The sequence below is a fragment of the Corvus kubaryi genome, unplaced genomic scaffold, assembly GCF_017639235.1.
Source record: "Corvus kubaryi isolate FWS band 111438036 unplaced genomic scaffold, C.kubaryi_AGA036_p1.0 37266, whole genome shotgun sequence".
In the NCBI taxonomy this organism is placed as follows: domain Eukaryota; kingdom Metazoa; phylum Chordata; class Aves; order Passeriformes; family Corvidae; genus Corvus; species Corvus kubaryi.
In genome coordinates, this window is record NW_024581081.1 from 8,633,497 (window position 1) to 8,654,041 (window position 20,545).

A 20,545-nucleotide genomic window follows, 5' to 3' on the forward strand; every position below is an offset into this window, starting at 1 on the left:
TTAAGCCCTCACATTAATTTAACATTACTTTAGAACCCTACCTCACTTAAAACATAAATGAGTATTAGTGTAAATTAGCGTCAATATGAAATTAAAGACTTCCAAATTGAAAGAACAAAGCACTTTCTGATTTCTACTGTGTCTATAATCAAGGAAGCAAATCTGAACTGCAGCTCTGGAGGATTGGGGGTGGGTATGTGCTTGTGCGCAAACATCTTATGTGTGTTCCTTCAGTGATGTGCACTGATGCCTGAAAGACTATCAAATGGTAAAGCAATAGCCTAGACTTAGTGAGTAATTAAACCACAACAAAACTGTTAAATATTCCCACATCCTTTCTGCAAAACATTCTGTTAAACTGAACCAAGCACAATATCTGCAACTTTTAAAATAGAAACTAAAACCTAGAAAAAGAACTCTATTGTTGTGAGTTTAAGAACACAAAGTTTTGTTGCAAATACCAGACAGTCTGGTTTTCTCTGTTTCTCTATGCTTTTTCCTACTTTGAGTAGCATCACAGCTCTTTGCAAGGAGCACAGTAAGATGCAGTTGCAGTCTAGACTGAGATAAACATATGCCTCACTACCTTCAAACGAGAAAGAGGATTTCTCTGTGTGCATGTGGTGTTATGTGCAGGCTTGCACACATCCCCACCGACCCTTCTGAAGCTGGACAAGCTTACAGCCACATCCCTGAAAAGTAGTGCTCTATTCCAGCCACAGCAGGAAAGAGCTTCTGGCCATTCTTGAAGTCACGTAATACCGCTGTGTTTGCCACAATTTTAACAGTGAAATTAAAACCAAGACAGAGATTTATGCATGCCATTATTAATAATGACAAAGTTCAAGACTAATTTCATCACAATGAGGCTGTTAACAGTTTTTTAAACATTAGAAAAATCTTGGCAGGAACTTACTGATGTTATTAATACTTTACCCAACACATCTCATACTACCTTTCACTTTCATAAATTTCATTCCATTATCAACCTCTACATTCCTACTCACAATTTGCCATCCTTGAATGAGCGAACAAGAATATTGTCTTTTTTCACCGCAATATCATCACTACAATCTGGACAAACCACCTGCAAAGATATTACAATTGCAAAGTTTAGAGAGAAAAAGCTAAAACAAGAGAGTAATAGTAAATACCAGTGCCTCTCTAAAAGCTTTTGTGCTCATTTCTTGTTGGCAACACTGAGATGAGAGCAAGTGAGATCCCTCAAAACACAGGAATGATGACCTCCTGAAATTACTGAATGCATGAGATCATGCTCACTCCTAGAGGGAAACTGACGGCTGCTGCCAGAAACATAAGAATAGCATTCTGACAAAAAATAAGTATCCGTCATGCCTCTACAGCTTATTCCACTCCTCATCCCAAAAGGACAGAAATTCCAGCAAGTGCTGCCACCTGAGTTAGAGACTACTTCTCAAAAACTTCTGGAAATGGCAAGGATGTAATCACACACAGTGTCAAAACCAAAAGCTAACAGAATTTATGAAATTTTATAAGGGAAGACTTACAAGTAATCTCCCTTGGAGAGAAGAGCACCTCAAGTACAAGTGTTATGATAGTCAAGAAATAGACTAATCAAGTCGAGCCCTGAGACAACATAAGAATTATTTGTTGCAATTTTAAAAGCTATTTAAGTTTTGTAGTCACAAATCAAAAAGCTTCAAGAATTTAATTTTTAAAATTTTATTTTTATATATATAATTGGCAGAGAGATAAAACAGAAAAGGAACCCCTCTCTATCACTCATGTCTTGTCTCATAATGAGTATAGTTCCCCGAAAGTTAGTTAAGTTCCGGCTGCTATAAAACCTTAAAGAGCAGCAGATGACTGTAGCTGTAAGTTAGCACAGGTAAATATCTCTTCTCTCTCACACCAACTGTTGCCTTAAGTCCTAACTTTCCACCAAATACAAACATACTGTGTGGCAAAAGTTGGGTTTTTTCCTCCTTGCATAGGTCACCAGTCATGCAGCATTTTAGGAGCTAAAGTCAAAAGCTCCAAGAGATTTGGAAATAGAGTTACGTATCACAAAGCACAGGCTAAACGTGTTACTCAAAAGAAACAAAATTTAACAGACCAGGTTCGAAATGCAGTGCATTCTACAGTCTACAATGAAATTACTTCAGAAAACTACAACTTTTAAACTGAAATTCAACTTGAGATATATTTTGCAATGTCAAGGCAAAAGACAATGATTACCATCCTCTATTTTAAACTGACAAGCGCAAACTCCTAGCTCTTTAAAGATGGAGAAAGGCCCTACAGGCTTTAGCTGCTGGTTTTCTAGAAGCATCAAGATCTTAGTAGTCAAAAATCCATTCAGAGCTTGGAAAATATCTTACCACAACCTCATCTAGTGCCTTTACATCAAGCAACATCACCTCAATTTTGCCTGAATCGAGTTTTCTCAATTTCCTTGCAAAACAAACTTCATTGGAGTCATAGAAGGATGAAAGAGATGATCCTGCGTAAACTCAATTTTCTGAAAATGCTGCAGGCAGATTTCGTCACTGCACCTTTCAAAAGCCTTTAACTACACATTAAAACTAAGCAATGCTATAAGGCTTACTAAATCACACTCTTTGACATAAGCAGCAACTGTCAGGTCCTTTTACAATTCCAATTAGTCACTGTACTCACCCCCTCCCCACAGAACTAATAAAAACAAGTGAACAAACAAACAAAACCCCACCAACCCAAACAGGTATGCCGGATTAAAACAATGTAGTCAATCACTGAGTCCTCAGAATAATTTTTACCAAATTTAGACCTCTACAGTTTCAAATTTGTAAGTGATAATCTATCTGGTTAGAGGCCTGATATCTAAAGTACTCAGTTTCCACTACTAATCTTAATTGTTACTTGCTGTAAAGGTTTACACTAATCCCTGAACTTGTTTTCACATAATAAACTTGTGCAATGTCCTCTGTGCTTATACACAAAGTATCTGTACAAGTATCATTAATAAGAAATAATGCTGAGATACACATTCTTCAGCACATTAAACCCGAATTTTCATTTCATTATTCATGTAATTACAATTACCATAATACAAAGTTTATGCAAAATTTATCAGTAATAAGATAAGATTACTTCGTTGATACAGTAGAGGTAACCTGCTTACAAGGTAAAAAAGCCAAGAGGCATTGTTACTGGGGAGGGAATTATAACAAAGAAAACCAAACCAAACCAAACAAGGCAGCTATTTGGGGCATACATTCATTCTTTGGCACATCTTTTCTCGTTAAATGCAATATGATGTTTATTTGCAGAGCTATAAACCTGATTACTAAAGTAAGAGTTAAGCTAAGCTAAGCTACTTCAGAGTTAAGCTTCACCCTCAAACTTTATCCCCCTGCTTTTCATTTATTGCAGGAAGCTTTCCATGAAGAACAAGCTTCCAGTCTTCCAAAGAAAGCCAGAGAAATAACTGTGTATCTTTAGTACATCTTTGGAGCAGAAGCAACAATTCTCAGAGAGTATGCCATGGAAACTGGTACCTGTCATGGGCATGACCAGAAAGGCAAACCCAACAGTGAGACACAAAACCTCTCAAGCCAGTTTCACCGACCACTTCTCTGAGGGAACAGTGAGGCAGGTGATATTGCATCATCTTGATGACACCTTTCAGCAAAGAAACATCTCCATTTTTCTGGTTTATCATTGAAAACTTCACTTAAAGCTATCTGCTGTAAACATGGTATCTCCTTGCTGTACATTCTGCCCTCTCCCTTGTAAAAAAGATTTCAGTGACTTCTTCTCTTCCACCAACTGCTCCAAAAGAATTCCTGCTGGAAAGCTGCTGGGCTACACTACAAGACACAGCAGGTTACAAGCAGAAAGCTGCAATTGAGAGCTACTGCACACACTAAGAAGAGTTCAATGTTACTGTATGGTATCTTTTCAAAAGCGGAGCACAAGTCTCCCTGAAATTGGATAAACATGTTAAGCTTTCATTGTCAGGGAGGAATCAATCAAATATTTACAATTAAAAAATAAAATAAAAATTAAAAAGCATGGTACTGGTATATTAATTTCCAAAAACATCAATCAGTGAGTCTACATGCAATCACTAGACTGACTAGCTGTGATATTTTTTTAGAAGTTTATTTCTTAAAAAGTGTCTTTAAGCCAGAATAAAGGAAGAGAAAAAATACTGGTACTGAAAGGCTACAATGTAATTTTAAAGTAAATTTATTGGCCATTTTCCACTACATACTGTAGTGATCAAGAAAAAAATATTTGATTTCATTATCAAATGTGTTTATATTGAATGTTGAAAAATCATGTCTATGTAATCACTAAACTTTCCCTCTCTTTTTACTTTATATTTCCTTCCTTGATAAAACTCAGTACTTTGGAAAATTGACATGCAATAGCCTAGAAAAAAAAAGCCCTGAAATTTTAGTCCAAATGTACTGAACGCACTGCTGAGCTAGAATTAGGTCAACAAGCTCTGGCTGTTTGGAAAAACTAAGGCCATGTTAGCAATTCCCTTTTTTAAACAAACACATCTAGATATTCCTTTGACTATTATGGTGAAGTCCAATTCGAAAAAACATACTAAGTTCTAATAAAAAATGACAAAATGAAACCCACACCCTTCTTTGGTGCCTGTAAAATGACAAAATTTTAATAAAGATGAAACTGTGCTCAATTATAATAAAGATGAAACTCTTACCAAGGCTGGAAACCACAGAGCTTTCTTCTTATCCACACTGAAGCAGTCCACGCACACAACTTTTCCTAATAACTCATCACTTTGTTTCCTATCATCTTCATCCTCATCGCTGGAAGAGGATGAAGATTCTTCTTCGGGACTAAACAACAGAAAGAGACTTAAAACTCAACTATTCAAAACTTGCTTATTATAATTACAGGAGATCCAAAGCTAATTGTCAAAGAGGCATAAATAACAGTGACTTGAATTGCCTGTTGAGTGTTTTGGCATGAAAATGAATAAAGTACTTATAACTATATTATAGTAACAATTCAAACATTACAAACTCAGAAATGCACATTTACTAGTAGTACATGCAAAACCCATACAAATCCATGCATCCATATGGAAGAAGAGAAATGTACTGTCAGGGTGCATTCAAAGTGAAACCATTCTGCCCTACAGAAACGCTGTTCAAAAATACTGTTGCAGTTGTAGTTTTGGACCAATGTTAAGCTAAACTCTTTTGGTTTTTCCTCTTAATCTCTCTAAGCTTTTACTTTAACAACCACACAGAATGGAAAGCTTTTTTGAGAAAGGACAAATCTTTGAAGAAGAAACATCAGATACAAAGATGAATAACAAAGAGTAAGTCTATTTATCCTTAAACAGTTCTTTGAAGATGTGCAGTGAAGCATTTCTATGGCTGTTTCAATTTCACACTGAATGAAGTGTTGGAATGTAAGTAGATGGGGCCAAGGTGTAAATACATTTTTGTTTAAAAAGCTTCTGTCCATTGTCTTTACTGTTCAAATACAAAGTTGCACCTGGTTTTAGCCATTTGAGGAGTCTAAATGTACAACACTACTCCAATTACAATTACTTGCAACTGATTAACAAACAAACAAAAAAATCACTTCCGATGCTCTCTATGCATCTTTTTTTAATATTCACTTCGAAGGTTAATTCTCAGAAAATACACAGCACCTTTAATGAGCACAACCACCATTATTTTAAAAGCTATCTTCCATTTGTCACATAACTGCTTTTGAGTACAAAATTCAGTATTAACAAAAATCTCACAGTTACCATTTGTGTAACAGAAGGCAACTGATGTACAGTCTAAGGAGAATTTTCTTCTCCCCACCTTAATTTTATGTTATTTCCAGTGATGATAATTGTTTTGGTTTAGCATTGTTTTGGTTTATTTCTTTTTCCTTCAATATTCTTTTTTTTTAAAGTAATGGTTCTTTTAAAATATATGAAAGTCTTTCAGACTGCTTTCTGGGGCTCAAGAATCTCTTGCAGGAAAAGAAAAAAGTCAAAGACTAAAGAGAAAGCCAAAATTTATTTTGGAGATACTACTTCCTAACTCAAATTGCACAGATACTGGCATAACTGCCTTTTAACTCAGTTAACTCAGTATTAATCATAAGATAAAGTTAAGTGTGTTGCTTCTGACATAATAATGTCCTGTACAACCCAGTCAGAGACACCAAAGATGCTACAATCACATTCTTTGTCGTAATGCCAGCTTTTTTCAGCTTTTTCTTTCACTTCCTCACAAATCAGTAACTCAACAATTTTCTGAGTAAATTTATAGCACCTCTGCATATACAGGGCAACATTTATTTCAAGCTACCAAAAAGCACAAAAAGATAACCCAAGCATGAAAACCACTACACCTAAAAATTTTAAGCAAACAAGCAAAGAACCGCACATAAACCCCCCCACAAACACACAAAAACCTCACAACCCACCCACAAACAACAAAGAATAGACACTGGATAACTTAACACTCGTTTATCAAGGCCACAGCTACCAAGAATTTTGGCACCTAGGAAATCCTGAACTTTGTTTTTGTATCAGTAAGTTTGTTGCAAACTATACTGGAAGCAGTGGGAAGAAACTGTTGCACAGGAAGTTCCACCTGGATATGAGGAAGAACTTCTTCACTGGGCAGGTGACCAAGCACTGGAACAGATTGTCCAAAGAGGTTGTGGAGTCTCCCTCACTGGAGATATTCAAGAACCACCTGGATACAATCCTGTGCCATGTGCTCTGGGATGACCCTGCTCGAGCAGGGAGCTTGGACCAGATGTCCCCCATGGTCCTTCCCAACCTGATGCATTCTGTAATTCTGTTATACTGTACACCTATTTCTAAAAGCCCTTCAGAGACCCTGTACTGAGAAACCAAAGGTCTGTAGGAAGATTCTGGGACCTTCCACAAAGACTTCATATCAGCTAGACAAAGAAACTGCATTGCAATGATTTTAGCTCAAGTCCAATACATTTGCAACACTACAGAGATGTTTCTCAACATAATTTAACATCACGTTTCCATTTGGGATGACCCCTTTTTTTTTACTTAATGAAACCAAGAAAAAGCTCTTGCCTATACCTGGTACTATTTTAAATATTGATTACATGAAAACTTGAAATGCTTGCACACAATAATACACATGAATCTGACTTTCAAACTGAGTGCTAAACAATACTTTTCATCCAGCCTCCATTTCTTTTAATAAGAGAAGCCGAACATACAAATAATAAAACTTGACACACACTGAAAGCTTCAGAATTGCATACACACAGCACAGATATCAAAATATTTAGCTTACATATGATTGGATCTCCTTCCCCTGTTTGTTTTCTTTCCAATAACAGGAGTCCCAAAGTGTTCAGGATTGGTGAGTGGAAGCTGATCTAATGTCTGTTGAAATGAAAAAATACATACACGTATACATAAGAAAAACCTGGCATAAGTTACTCCAAACCACCTGCTTCACTGAAGTAATTTTTGTCAATAGAGACTTTCTCATTACAAAAGAAATACAGAAGTACATCATATATGTCATGCTTAGATTTTTAAAAAGAAATACGTTTTGTTTTGCAGTTTTTTTCAACACTTTCTCTGCACCTCTGAATAATTAGCTTTTGTCCAACATACACAGACAATTCTTCCCAGAAGTCCTGCCTTTGGACCATTAAAACACAGAGAAATAAGTATCAGCTATTCTGCACACCTGGGATCTTCCATCTCTACCAGATTAATTTTCTGCCTATCCTATCATTAGACTAAATACTGAACCATCTACTTAAAAATGAACAAAGGTGCCCTTTGAAATGAAATTGCAAGATCACTCAATAGCAGCAAACATGACAATTGTATTTTTTGTTAGTAATTCATACTTTGGTATGTGAGAGAGATTCTAAAACAATTTTAAAGAGGCTGCTATACTGATAATTGGGAGGGTGCTAACTGATGCTTTATCAGCATCAAAACAAAAAGAGAGGGAGAGAAAGAACTTTCCCTCTTCAGGGAGAATACTCCAACAGAAGGAATTCATGAACATGAAGAATCTTCTTTCCTTAAGCCTGCTGTTAACTGTTTAAATGATAACCATTCCAGATTCAATGGCTCCTGGTACACAAGAATTTTTTGTACAGCCACTTATTATTTTTCTTTGAAAGAAGGCAGAAAGCCTTCCAAATTAAATATAGTCCTCTGATTTGAACTTCTTTGCCATGTATGAATTTTTCAACGTGTAACACTGACAAGAATCTCAAAAGTATTCTGTCTCAGAGAGAACTGACTTAGGGACAATAAAACTGGTTTTTTAGAATCTAAAAATAAATGTACGACTACTTCCAAGTGTGGTGGACATCCTAAAAGATTCTACATCACACACTTGGGAAGCAGTATCAGAACAAGACAACTGTGGGGCACTGGCCTAATTACAAATGAAATTTGAGACTCAATTTTCCCTGCTGAGTAGGTGTGCAATCACAAGGTAATTATTAGAAAAGTACAACATGTTTCATTCAGAGCTGGTGACAGTGAATTGCAAATCAGTGACTTCTGGCAAAACATCAAAAGCTTAGATGATAAAAAAGATGATAAAATAAGAAGTAGCAGTCATCTGAATGTACGGTTTCCTTGAATCTGACAAAATAATCCAAATTATTCCCACTCAGCCAAACAGGTCACAAAGCAATAGATGTAGACCAAAATTTTCAACCCATGTAGTCTAAGGTAATACTGCTGAAACCATATTAAAATAGTATTTATGGAACAGAAGAAATATAACCTTCAGTTGTGCTGACCATTAGTAACAAAGAACTAACTGAAGGAACACCACAATCTTTAAAATAGTATCATTTCTATCTGAATCTAGATTTAGGCATCTAATTAGGCTCCCACCTTTACATGGTGGAAACTCTTAATACATCCTGATTTAGGATTCTAGAAGATATCCAAATCTTCACAAGAATGCAGTACACAAACAACAGACTCAGCTGACTACAACAATAACAGCATACTTATGTAGAGCAAAAAAACCCATCCTCAGTAGCTGTCCAAAAAACAAACATGTTTACATAAATCTGCCCGTCTGTCCAGACTGTCTTACATAATATGAAGGAATAACCAACCCTCATTCTGAAATTCCAATTTGAAATGTGCTACAAATGTTTGCATACTTTAATGTGCAAGTCACCTCTAAGACATGAGCCAGCTTCAAAATACTGGTAGCTGTTGTCAAATAAACAAGTAACAGCAACTTACTACTGGTCTTTTAAAAGAAAAGCATTTATCTTTCATCAACTATTACTAATCAGATTTGACCATCAAAATGCAGCAGAACTTAATTATGTGGGAACATGTACATTAGTTTTTTATGTTATAGCTATGTTGTGGTTTTTTTCCTGACTAATAAGTACAAATAATTTTTTATACAATGTGAAGTAGTTGTGTGATCGCAGGTTTTATGTGTGATCTACAATCTATGAATTATCAATAATATAAAAATGAAAAAGATTAAATCCTGATTTTGTTTCTTAACTTACAGTTTGGTGAAATCTAATTGTATTTCTTGATTTTAAAAAAGAATAAGCAGACCCTGTGGACCATACTTTGCATAACCCAAATTTTTAGTAGCATGGATACACATAATGTACTAAAAACGGAGGTAATAAAAGTATCACTTTTAAATTTTTCTAAATAAAAAGTTGTAATATAAAAACTCTTCAATTACCTCACTTTCAGCAAAATGTCTTTCTCCTTTTAAACACAAGGAAGAGCGTCTCAGAGTCTTCTCATCACCATCATCAAATACTGTCACCAGATAAGAAGTGAGGAAAGAAAACATTTCTTTTTAACTCAGGATATTAATAAGCAATTCATTCATATGTCAGAAAGAATGGGATATATATTTCTGTAGTCAACTCCTAGGACAAACCTTTGCCCAAGTAACACTGCAGATCCAATAAAGCACTTCACAGATTGACCAAATACATAAGCTGCTCTCTCACCATAGCTACTTCACACTTGCATACCTTAAAAGGAATCTTGAGTAATCAGTAGTCAAGCAGACAACTCATGGATTGGGACACAAAATTAAATTCAACACACTAGAATTCAAAAACTACTCTTCTAACATTTACAATTTTTAAAGAACTTAATTACACAACCAGAACTCCTATGATATTCAAGTGGAAGCTCTGCTTACCATGGAGAAATATAAATGGGTATTTATAGAAAAAAGTTGCAATTTAATGTTGTATGGAAGTTCAATGTCCTTCTCTACTGATTTCATGCAACTACGCTACAAAACAACAGTGATATCAGCCTAAGGAAGATGACAATAGCCAAAATGCTGACAATCACCAAAACCAGCTGTACATTACAGAACTGTGGAGCTCCCAGTTTCTAGACTTTTTGCTCTCTCTGCTATCACTAGGTCAACTGGAAACAAGTTCATAATACAGTCCATTCAGCTACATACACTGTCCCTTAGAATCCTGAAATGCACTGCATACATTTAAGGTGGGGTCTTCAGAACCTGATAAACTGGTCATACAAAAAGTAACCTTTTGTCAAGTCTTCTGCAGGTACTTAGCAGATGAAAACCTGGTGACAAATTTTGACTCTTAGGCTTTGCTTGCGCTGTTCAGTGAGACAAAAATTGATCTCTTCTTCCCTCTTGAGCAGTGGTAATAATTATATTCTTGCTCCCAACACAGCGGTGATCTTGAAGACTTTTGTGGGTGCAGAAGTAACCCCAAGATAACATTAAAATATTACATTAAAAAAATAGAAGTTTCAGCAACTTAACATGTCTCTTTCACCTTCATTTAAACATCCTCCTTTGTCCATCAACAGATCAAAACAACAGTGCTAGGAGAATGGCTGTTGACCAGCAAGATTAGAGAGATCAATTTTAGCCATTTCCTTCTTTGAGATGGAGGGTGTTCTACTCTTCAATATTTACTGATTTAAATAAAAATATACGAAAAGCAACAAGGTACATCAAAATTCTTGACCAGTATTTACTTGATATTAAAGAACCTTTTATCTAGCTCTGAGAATTTTTCATCAATACATAAAATTGAGTACTGTTGATGAAGAAATTTCCCCCTCTAACTACAATTCCCCATCTTGTATTACAGACTACAGTAATTGTTGAACACTGTTCAACTGTGGTAAAGTATCACTTAGAGATGCACATCTGTCACTTCAAAATTTGTTGGAAAGTATCAATGGCAAGAACTGCACACAAACCACGTAGATTTGGAACTGCATCTCAGATGGTCAACACATAATTAAGCCCCCCTTTGGTTAAGTGAAGTCAGCAGGCTCCTAATCCAGTTTTATTAATTAACATAACAGTCTCCTTACATAAAGAGAGATTAAAAAATCTATCCACTTCAGGAGATAAGCTGGCTACAGCAGTGGTAAACCTATTCAGAGCTAGGTAGGTAGCCACATAATATGTCCTATGTGGTAATCTGCTTGCGGCCTCTTCCCTGCCAGAGGGAATCTTAATCTTGTTCCGTAACATGAATACTTTCAGAAGAAAAGCTTGACCTCCCTGAAAGACTTATGCGGCCAGCAGAGCACATATGGCTTAATGAGTATGACATTCTGATCTATTGGAACATCCTGAAAACAATCTACTGAGCAGGCATACAGTAGTGTAATGTATTTAAAACCACACATTCTGAAACAGCAAGAAAAAAGCTGGAACATGGGGAAGAAAAGAGACAACTTAATGCAACTAAAACCACTTTGAATACTATGAAAAAGCAATGTAATGACAAAAAAGTGCAGAAGAGGGTAAGACTACTTTTGAACATGCATAATTCTGCATTTTTAGTAAAGCAAATAATCCTGCAATTTTCTTCCCCCCTTCATAGTAAACACAGACTTTAAGAGACATTTATATGAATGACAAAACAGTATCTAGTTACCAGGACTGAAGTACCTTGAGCTCTCTGAGGAATTTTTACAGGGCAGGCAAAACTAAACACTTATGTATATATGTATGTATGCGTATGTGTGTATATATATATCTATGTATGTATGCCTATTATATTTACAAGTTTTATGCATATATATATATACACACAGTGCTATACTAGTTTTAAAAGACTATAACAGTTGGATTTTTATAAAAATTTAATTTAGTTCTTGTTGTTCTTTGATAGGAAAGCAGTAGCACCAAAAAAAACCCAAACATGTAAGCAAATTGATGTACAATTTCAATTCAGACAACACCTTATGAACACAAGACACACAGGGATGCTCAAAGCAACTTTGCCCATACTTCAGTGTTAAAAGAGGTCTAAAGCAGCCCTCAAAGAGTTATCCCTCTCCAGACACTGCTGCAATGGCATATCTGGTCTTAAGTAACTTCTGGAAAGGTACTACTTTAGATCGATCTATGCCTTCACGAAGTTTTTAACCAAATCATAGCAATTTTATTCACAAAATCATTAAAAGTGCAAATAATTAGATGTTTCTCAGCAAGTGCTAGGACAACATTAAGTAGCTGCTTGTTAAGATGTGTGCCAATTCTGGAATCTGGTAAACAGCAACTATATCTTACAGTAAGGCTTTCACTCAGATCCGCAAAGCAATCACTGTCAGTGAAGAAAATTTCCCTCTCATTCCACTCACCCTCCTGACAAAGATTATTCTAATCATCCACAGCTACAGTCAATTCTCTATCAAAGTCTGCTACACTGCCAGCAGCTGTGCTGCTTTTACCAATTCTGCAAGGTCAACATGCTTTTGTCTGCTTTTATCTACAAAATACAAGAGCATAGAGTGAAACCCATACTTCTTCCTATTTCCTAAGTTCCTGATTTTTTACAGATATCTACTTTGACTGCAACTCCATGACATCTACCTTCAAAATTTAATCTGCATGGATTCCTATCTTATTCTTCTTGCTGATCTGCTAACATCACACTTTCTCAGAAACATAAACACAGACATACACCACAGTTCTAACACCAGCTATACAAGTTGCTTCTTAAAAGCTCCCATATCTGATCCACTTCTGTATTTATTATCAAAACACTATCTGTAATGTTAATTCTCGTCTTCGTACCTTATGTTTCACCCCATCCTAACACACTCTCTCCTTTACTAATAGACTCTACCTCTCCAACAGGAAAACAGACATATTTTCTTCAACACTTATCTGTAAGGTCTTATCTAAATTTAGAGCTCTATTCCCTTCTGAAAGGACTATAACTAGGGAAAATAAAGTCTTTCCCTAGTTGTTCAACATCACTTGATTAACAACAAACCATATCTCAAAAGAACTAAGTCTTGCTAAAGTCCTTTCAAGACTTAGTCTTCATCTTCCCATATCCACCCAGGAGAGGGTTATGTAGTTTCTCAAGAATCAATACACTTCCTGCATATAAATCTTTAAAATCCCCACCCTATATTTGCTATAGAGCATGTGGATATATTATCTAACATCTGAAATATCACATTATAACAAGCTATGTGTATTTTAACAGCAGCTGTTGTAAGGGCTAAGTCTGGGAGTAGGGAAAAGCAGGTGTTGCAGCTTGCGTTTTAAAAGCACTTCCTTGCTTTTTTTTTAAGGATGTGTGACAGCATACTTTGCCTCAGAATATTTAACAAGAGTATATTAAATACCTAAGGAGCAGTCACCAATTATAGAGAAATTCACTAGGTCTTTATTTGGTGTCCCAACTTCACATTGTAAGGTGGACAGCTTCTTATAAAACCCTAATATAAGAAGTTTATTTTTAAGGGTTTTTCATAAAAACTCTGAATACCTAAGCATCTCCCTCCAAAAAATCTCTCTCACCATGCTTAGAACATGGCCAGGTCACAGGCATATTTTTAAGTCAAGAGTTTTATTCAAATACATAAATATTTTTCTTACCTACAGTATACCAACTTGCATCTGTTAATTTGTTGATAACTGCTTCCTGATATGTTCCATCTGGATTCTTCACTTCCACAACAGTTCCTACCTAAAATACAGAACTCACTTAGCACTGGAGAGTTTCTAAAACAGGCAATGAAATCAACACCTTTGTATTAGCAAACAGAGATAATTTCTAACCTATTCTATGCTAAATATAACACGTTTTTTCCAGTTTCACTTGAATATACTTGTATCGCTCAAACTTCTTTTTTCATTCCTTTAAAATAAGCCAACTAACTGAGCAGATTATTTCCTGCCAGCAGGTGGGGAACAAGAACCAATTTGAGTGATGTCATTCTCTTGTATAAGAGTTTTCCCATCAAATCCTCCAGCTGAGTTCTCCAAAGGAACAGTGACTAAAAATCAGCACCAGCCATAATTCTTAGCTTTAAGGCATAAAGAACAAAGAAGCTTGCACCAGCCTGTGCTGCATCCCCTTTAACCACAAAGAAAAAAAGCTAACATGAAGAGTATACTCTCTCTAACTTTGCAGCATTACCTTTTATGCTTTGTGATCACATCAAGCCTGTGTAATAAGTTGAACCTTCTACTTTCATCCCATACCATATATGCACATTTATGTCAAATATTGCAAAAAAAAAAAGGTTTTTCAAAGCATTAGCAAGATATAAACCAGATTTATTACCTTTAAGGGACCCTTTATGTGGTCATCTTGGACTTCCACTGTTGAAGAATCATGCCTAAAGGTTACCTAAAAAATATAATTCAACTGACAATCACTTGATACAATTGAGCAGCATAAGCACATGCAAACATCAATAGCCCTTCTCTTACTCTCATTTTACAATTAGTCACCATAACCATTCCACTTGCTGAAAGCTGTTTTATTCATATATTTTGGAAACATGAGGGGCTAGTTATCAAAACTTCTAAAATATTTTTCATCCATCACAATAGAATCATTATCTCTAACGGAAATGACGGATGAGTATAACAAAACTGTCTAATGGCTCAAAATTATCTCTGCAGTTCTCTTAAATGATTTGAACTTCTCTAATACCACAGCAAGAAAGGAGAAAGTTTCAAGACGTCTGAGTACAACTTTAAAGAAACACTGATATTTCAATGCTTTGAAATCAAACAGTTTTAGCACCTTTATCTTTTGCTGATAAAAGTGCATTTTTCCCCTCATGGTTGAAAGACTCACACAAATACAGGACACTGCTGTCGACTAAACAAAATGAGCAACTCAAACAGGCTTTCAGTTAATGTCAGTCTAGCCTACACACAGAGTTAATTGGAAGGAAATGTAAAAACAGCTAACTTCAATCCTTCAAAACTGGAGTAAGTAAATCCTGTAAATATTTCCAAGGTATTTCCCTCTGTCATTCCCATAAAGATACAAAGGCTGTTGTCTTTAATCTACACACTGTGTCCTCAGAAAAAAAATTGGTCTGGAAATTCAAATGTATGATTAAGCTATCTGTACCAGATGCTATAGATGTTCACCTTTCATTTCATTCACAATTAACTTGGTTACACTGAAAGTCATAGGATCCTCCTATCAATTACATCTGAAGTTTTATTTTCACTCTGGTTTTTAAATTATAGGAAACTGAGAAAATCCTGTCATTACATTTTATGTACCTATGTACATTTATTAACACACACAAATCATGTTCTGATGTTCACCAAAACACACTCTTTTTATGTAAGTATATAATGTTTTACTGAGTATTTGAAATAAGTAAGAATGTAACATGAGATCCAGCCGTGTAACAGTAACTCTCAACTACAGCAATCCCACATCAAATCTCAGGACTTGTTTCACAAGTGTGCCCAAGAACACGTTCTCACTGCTGTTGAGAGCTTCACTGTAGCACACAGCAACAGCAAAACTTCCTTCAGAACCACAGTGTTCTCTAACACCAACTCTCCTACAATAGCCTTCTCAGAGAGGAGATTTTAAGGAGTTTTGCCAAGAACAGCACCAACAACCAGGACTAAGGACAATCTATCTTGACTGATTAGAAAACAAATGTACTAAAATGCTACACTGCCTTCCAGGTGCTACTAAATGAAACAGTCATCTTGTCTACCTTCCGTGAGAACTACAGCAACACATACAGTTGTGAGAGTAAGTTCTTTTTTAGACCTGCACCTACCGAGGGCAAGTACTTTCTGTCCACCACACAGACAAAAGCATACTGTGTAACCAAGAGGCGGACAAAGGATTCAGGCTAGGAACTAGCCGAGCAAAGACTACTCTTCTGAACTTCATCCTGACAGATACAGGTATTTAATTCTCTCTTTGGGGGAATTTATCTAGAAAGCCAAAGTTCAGTTAAGGTGCAAAATAATCTGAAACCTAGGGTCACTAGGGGCTCGTATCAAATACTCAGTATATCAATTCTGATTTAGAGACATCTGTTTTTATTTACTTTCTGTAGTTATCTTAAATGTATTTTGCAGCAAAAAGGAACTCTATCCAGAACCATGAGGCAGCCACAATGTACTCTGATGAAAGGTAAACAAAGCAAATTGCTACTGTGTATTCCAGAATGGTTTGTCTTTTTAAACAGATCTTGGGGCTTTGACTCTTTGCGGGGGGAGAGTTTTGATACCAACAGTTTTTGCTTCTTGAGATACTCATATGTGCTCAAAAAATACTGGTTATTAACAGAAATATTCAAACTCCAAACTCAGTGTGACACTGCTGGCCTTTCTTGAAGCTGAGAAAAGTGATGTCAGTATTTACTAGTTGTGGGTTTTAATTCCCAAAGTATTTAACAGTGTGGAACCTTCCTGTCTCAGGCAAAAGATTAAGACATGCAGCACACCATCAACTTGGTTAGTCTCAGCTGGAATTTCTTTTTTCTTCACCATCCTGAAAAGATAGTCCTAGTAAGTCCTTTTACAGCAGAAGCTTTTCTTATTTCTGTTTAATAAAGACCTACACAGAAAACAGTTTCTTCTGAAACCTCCATGCAGAGTGCCCAAATGCAAGTGGTGGTAGATGACGCTGCTAATTGTTTTAGGAGACGCTGCCAAAATAAACTGGCTTAAATAACTCTCTTAAAAAAGCTGTAACAGATCTGATAAAGCAGACTAACACTCTTGTAACACCCAAAGTCTTGCCCTTGAGTCAAATCTGTACTGCCTTCAACACTTTTGAAAATTCCAGGCAAATCTGAAGTTTTAATGCTTTCCACGACCAAGTGTGCAATACTGTTATTTGTTACTGTAGAATTCCATACCATGTACAGAATTTGCCAAAAACTGAATCGTGAAATACAGTACCTACTGACACTGCAATTATAAGTACACAGCATCTCCATTAAATTGAATTAAGTTATTAAATTATGCTGGTGATGAGAAAGTTATCGGGAAGGTATCTCCTCAAAATATTCTAGGAAGCAGAATTCAAAAGAAGAAGCAGGTAGGTAAAAGGAGACACAATTAAACGTATTTTACTTGTCAGAAGATTACAATACTCCATATTGAAAGAATTTTGTTGGCATCCTACTTTCTCAGCAGAACATCTAGCTATAAAACTTAAATGAATGCTTTACACTAAAATTGACAGTATGAAGTTAAGTTACTTTCCTTCTCCTCTACTAGTTCTAGAAGACTAAGGCATAAAACATATATTGGGGCCAAAAGAAACCCATTCAGCAAGTGAAAAAAATAATGCAGAAGATAAATGACCAAAATTCCAGACAAAGCACACCTGATAATGAGAATCTTTGTTAGAGCTAATACTGGGGGAAGTATGCATGTGCCAGAAAGAGCTAAACAGATTTTCAGAGAAAATCAGAGGGCCACTGTTAAGTTTAAAGAACACACATTCCTAGTGGAGAAAAAACAATGTAAACAGATATTGTTACAGCACTTACAAAAATCTCAACCACAAATCACATTACTCTACAAAGCAACAACAGAACTGTGCCTGAACTGCCTTAAGTGAGACAGTAACAGTGAACACACATCCCCCACACACACCTGAATCCAGAGGGCTTTGTACAAAATATCCATAAACAATTTACAGAAAAACTCCATTTCATGTCAAGATCTTTCTGCAAACCTTGCAGTGACCAAACTTCAACTTATAAACCCGTAAGAAAATACTTAGCACTGAACAATAAATAGCAAGTGGCCATCTAAGGAGGTGGACTGGAAGTCCCCCAAAAAACTGAAATATGTTAAGATTTCAGTGATCTAGGCACAACACAATCCCTGTAGTTAAATACTGATGCTTAACAGCTTAAGTAGCAATAGTTAACCATTAAACCCAACGGTATTGTAAAGCATAGACCAGCTGATGCTGTTAAGAGTTTTGACTAATGAAATGAAAAGACCACTAATTTGCCCTTCCACCAGATTTCAGACTAAAATCTTCTTGTTGTATTTAACATTATTATCAAATAAGTGACAATAGTCCTTCCCACCAGGGTTTATGGAGAGTGTTTGCTCTCTCCCTCAGACACGCTATAGGCAAAAATAAGCCACAGCATGAGGGCAGAGTCAAATAAAGCAAAATAGTTTACAGCATACAAAAGTCTTCTGTATCAGGTTATCACCACTCACATTTCACACATTTTTCACTTAAATTTACAGTAGATATAAGAAAAATATTCTGCCACCATAACTCTTGCAGAGCAACAATCTAATTTGTATTTTCTAGGTGGTTTTGATCCTTGCTCTGTAATATTTCTGTACGAGGTTAAGAGGCAAAGCAGAAAAATAGTATCTCCTTCCAAATCAGAAGTGTTTAGGGACACATTACCCCAAGAGAAATATATGGCCATTTTGCAGTGTATTGCTCTCTTTATTTCTAGAAATGATTCTTTAAATTTTCAAGGAATATTAAAATCTATCTCTTGCAATCCCTTTTCAGAATTTTTATTTGTACTGCATGTGGCTTATATTGATTCAGTCATTAACCAGGTGAGATTAGGTGAGATCACCAACTTAGGTGAGATACCCTGCTTGCTATTCTGTAGGCCTCAATATGCCAAGTGTTTTTCAGAAGGCAGAAGGGCTTCAGCTTATTCCTGAAGCATTATCTAGTTGCCACTGCTAAATGGCAGTGACCTGTGCTCCTCAAGTAAAAGCAACCATATTAAGCCTACTTTGAGTAGTCTTAGCTATTTTCTGGTAATATTCTCCCATATGTAAGCCTACATTTGTCACATTTTAATCAATTACTTTAAGGTCAGCCTATGGCATCGAAGGTCAAAAACACACAGATGACAAAGTAACGACAGAAACAGAACATATTTCTTTGTGTGGGAGTGGGGGAATCCCTCCCATCCCAACAATAATAAGCTTACTGTTATTTCAAAGACCGTACTGCCAGCCTCCAAAGACAGGACAGCCTCTTAGCTGTCCTGAGACTAAGAAGTTTCACATTGTGCCATTGTGAACATTAATCACTTTTTTAACCCCCCCCCCCTCAAAAGAAGTGTTTGCAGGAAAACCACATACCTTGACTTTGACAAGCCTTTTTGCTGTCTTGATCTTGGCTTCACAGAAGGCTCCTCTATACTTCGCACTGACATCAGTGCCCACTGTGAGATAGGGAGGCTCATCAATTGCCTAGAACAGAAAGGAAAACAATTGCTTTTTAATTACTGACCACTGGCAACACAGCTACCATAGTCCCAGCAGTTTTTGTGGACAAAGCATTACAAACAGCCCAATGAAACTGAAATTGACAGCATATGTGTATCACAGCAGTAGAAACACAGAACACAACACTAAGCTAATACAATGAACATAATTACAATCTCATAATATACATGTATCTCGTGATATAAGATCATAAACATAATAAACTGATACCACAGTTATCTACAACAAGCACCACATAGGCTTCCAGCCTCTGCACCATTTGAAGACACAGCAGGGGATCAATTCTGTTGCAATGGTAAAGACCAACCAAGCATTCTACCCTCTCCTTTAATTGCGTCAAGACCTGACAAGTCGCATGAAGACACTGATGTTTATTTCCCTCAAATAATTAAGGTTCATTTTTTGTTAGTAAATAGAACAACTCTGAAGAGATTTTGCTTTTTCACTTTTGAATAAAATAAATGATAAAGGTGACACTCATCGGGAGAGCAGCCCACAGGCAAGGTACAGTAGGAGACTGACAGAGTCTAAACACACAATGAAGGTGAAGGGTCCAGACAAAAGACGAGGTTCTGTGACATGAAACACAGAACAGGTGTTTACCCAAACAGGGAAACAAGAAATAGAAGAGGTGGGAAACAAGACGGTTTGGGAGTAGGAGGAGAACATAGGTCAAATCAGTATACTGAGTGAGCTCATGAAGGCACAGTTCCTTCAAAGGAAGTTCATTTTCTCTTACACAACCTCTCCTAACGTAATCTGGGCAAGGAGATTCCAGATAACTGAACCACCTCAGTATCACTTCATAGACTCTGAGTCAGAAGAAGGAAAGCAGAGGGTGACACGCAAGAGGAGCAAGGTTTGTTTTCAAGAGCTGCAAGCCTCCATGGAGGCCCAGACAAGAGCAGAGCAAAGAGATCTAAGCCCTTGTTGAAGCTACATCGTGTTTCTGTGCCCCTACAGAGTCAAACACAGCTTACAAAAGGCATCTCTGGCACATCCAGGTTCTC

The 20,545-nt window shown here is 36.4% G+C and overlaps 1 protein-coding gene across 4 annotated transcripts in view; it reads right to left on the reverse strand.

Moving 5' to 3' along the window:
* ARID4B (AT-rich interaction domain 4B) overlaps positions 1 to 20,545 on the reverse strand; it is an 89,275-nt gene that overhangs the window by 39,456 nt on the left and 29,274 nt on the right. For all 4 annotated transcript variants that reach the window (XM_042025268.1, XM_042025271.1, XM_042025270.1 and 1 more), the window contains exons 3-9: positions 19,389 to 19,499; positions 14,587 to 14,652; positions 13,896 to 13,986; positions 9,720 to 9,799; positions 7,305 to 7,396; positions 4,703 to 4,841; positions 1,008 to 1,087 (exon numbers count right to left, since the gene is read on the reverse strand). In XM_042025268.1, the coding sequence (XP_041881202.1) occupies positions 1,008 to 1,087; positions 4,703 to 4,841; positions 7,305 to 7,396; positions 9,720 to 9,799; positions 13,896 to 13,986; positions 14,587 to 14,652; positions 19,389 to 19,499 (659 nt within the window). The remainder of the gene's footprint in view (positions 1 to 1,007; positions 1,088 to 4,702; positions 4,842 to 7,304; positions 7,397 to 9,719; positions 9,800 to 13,895; positions 13,987 to 14,586; positions 14,653 to 19,388; positions 19,500 to 20,545) is intronic.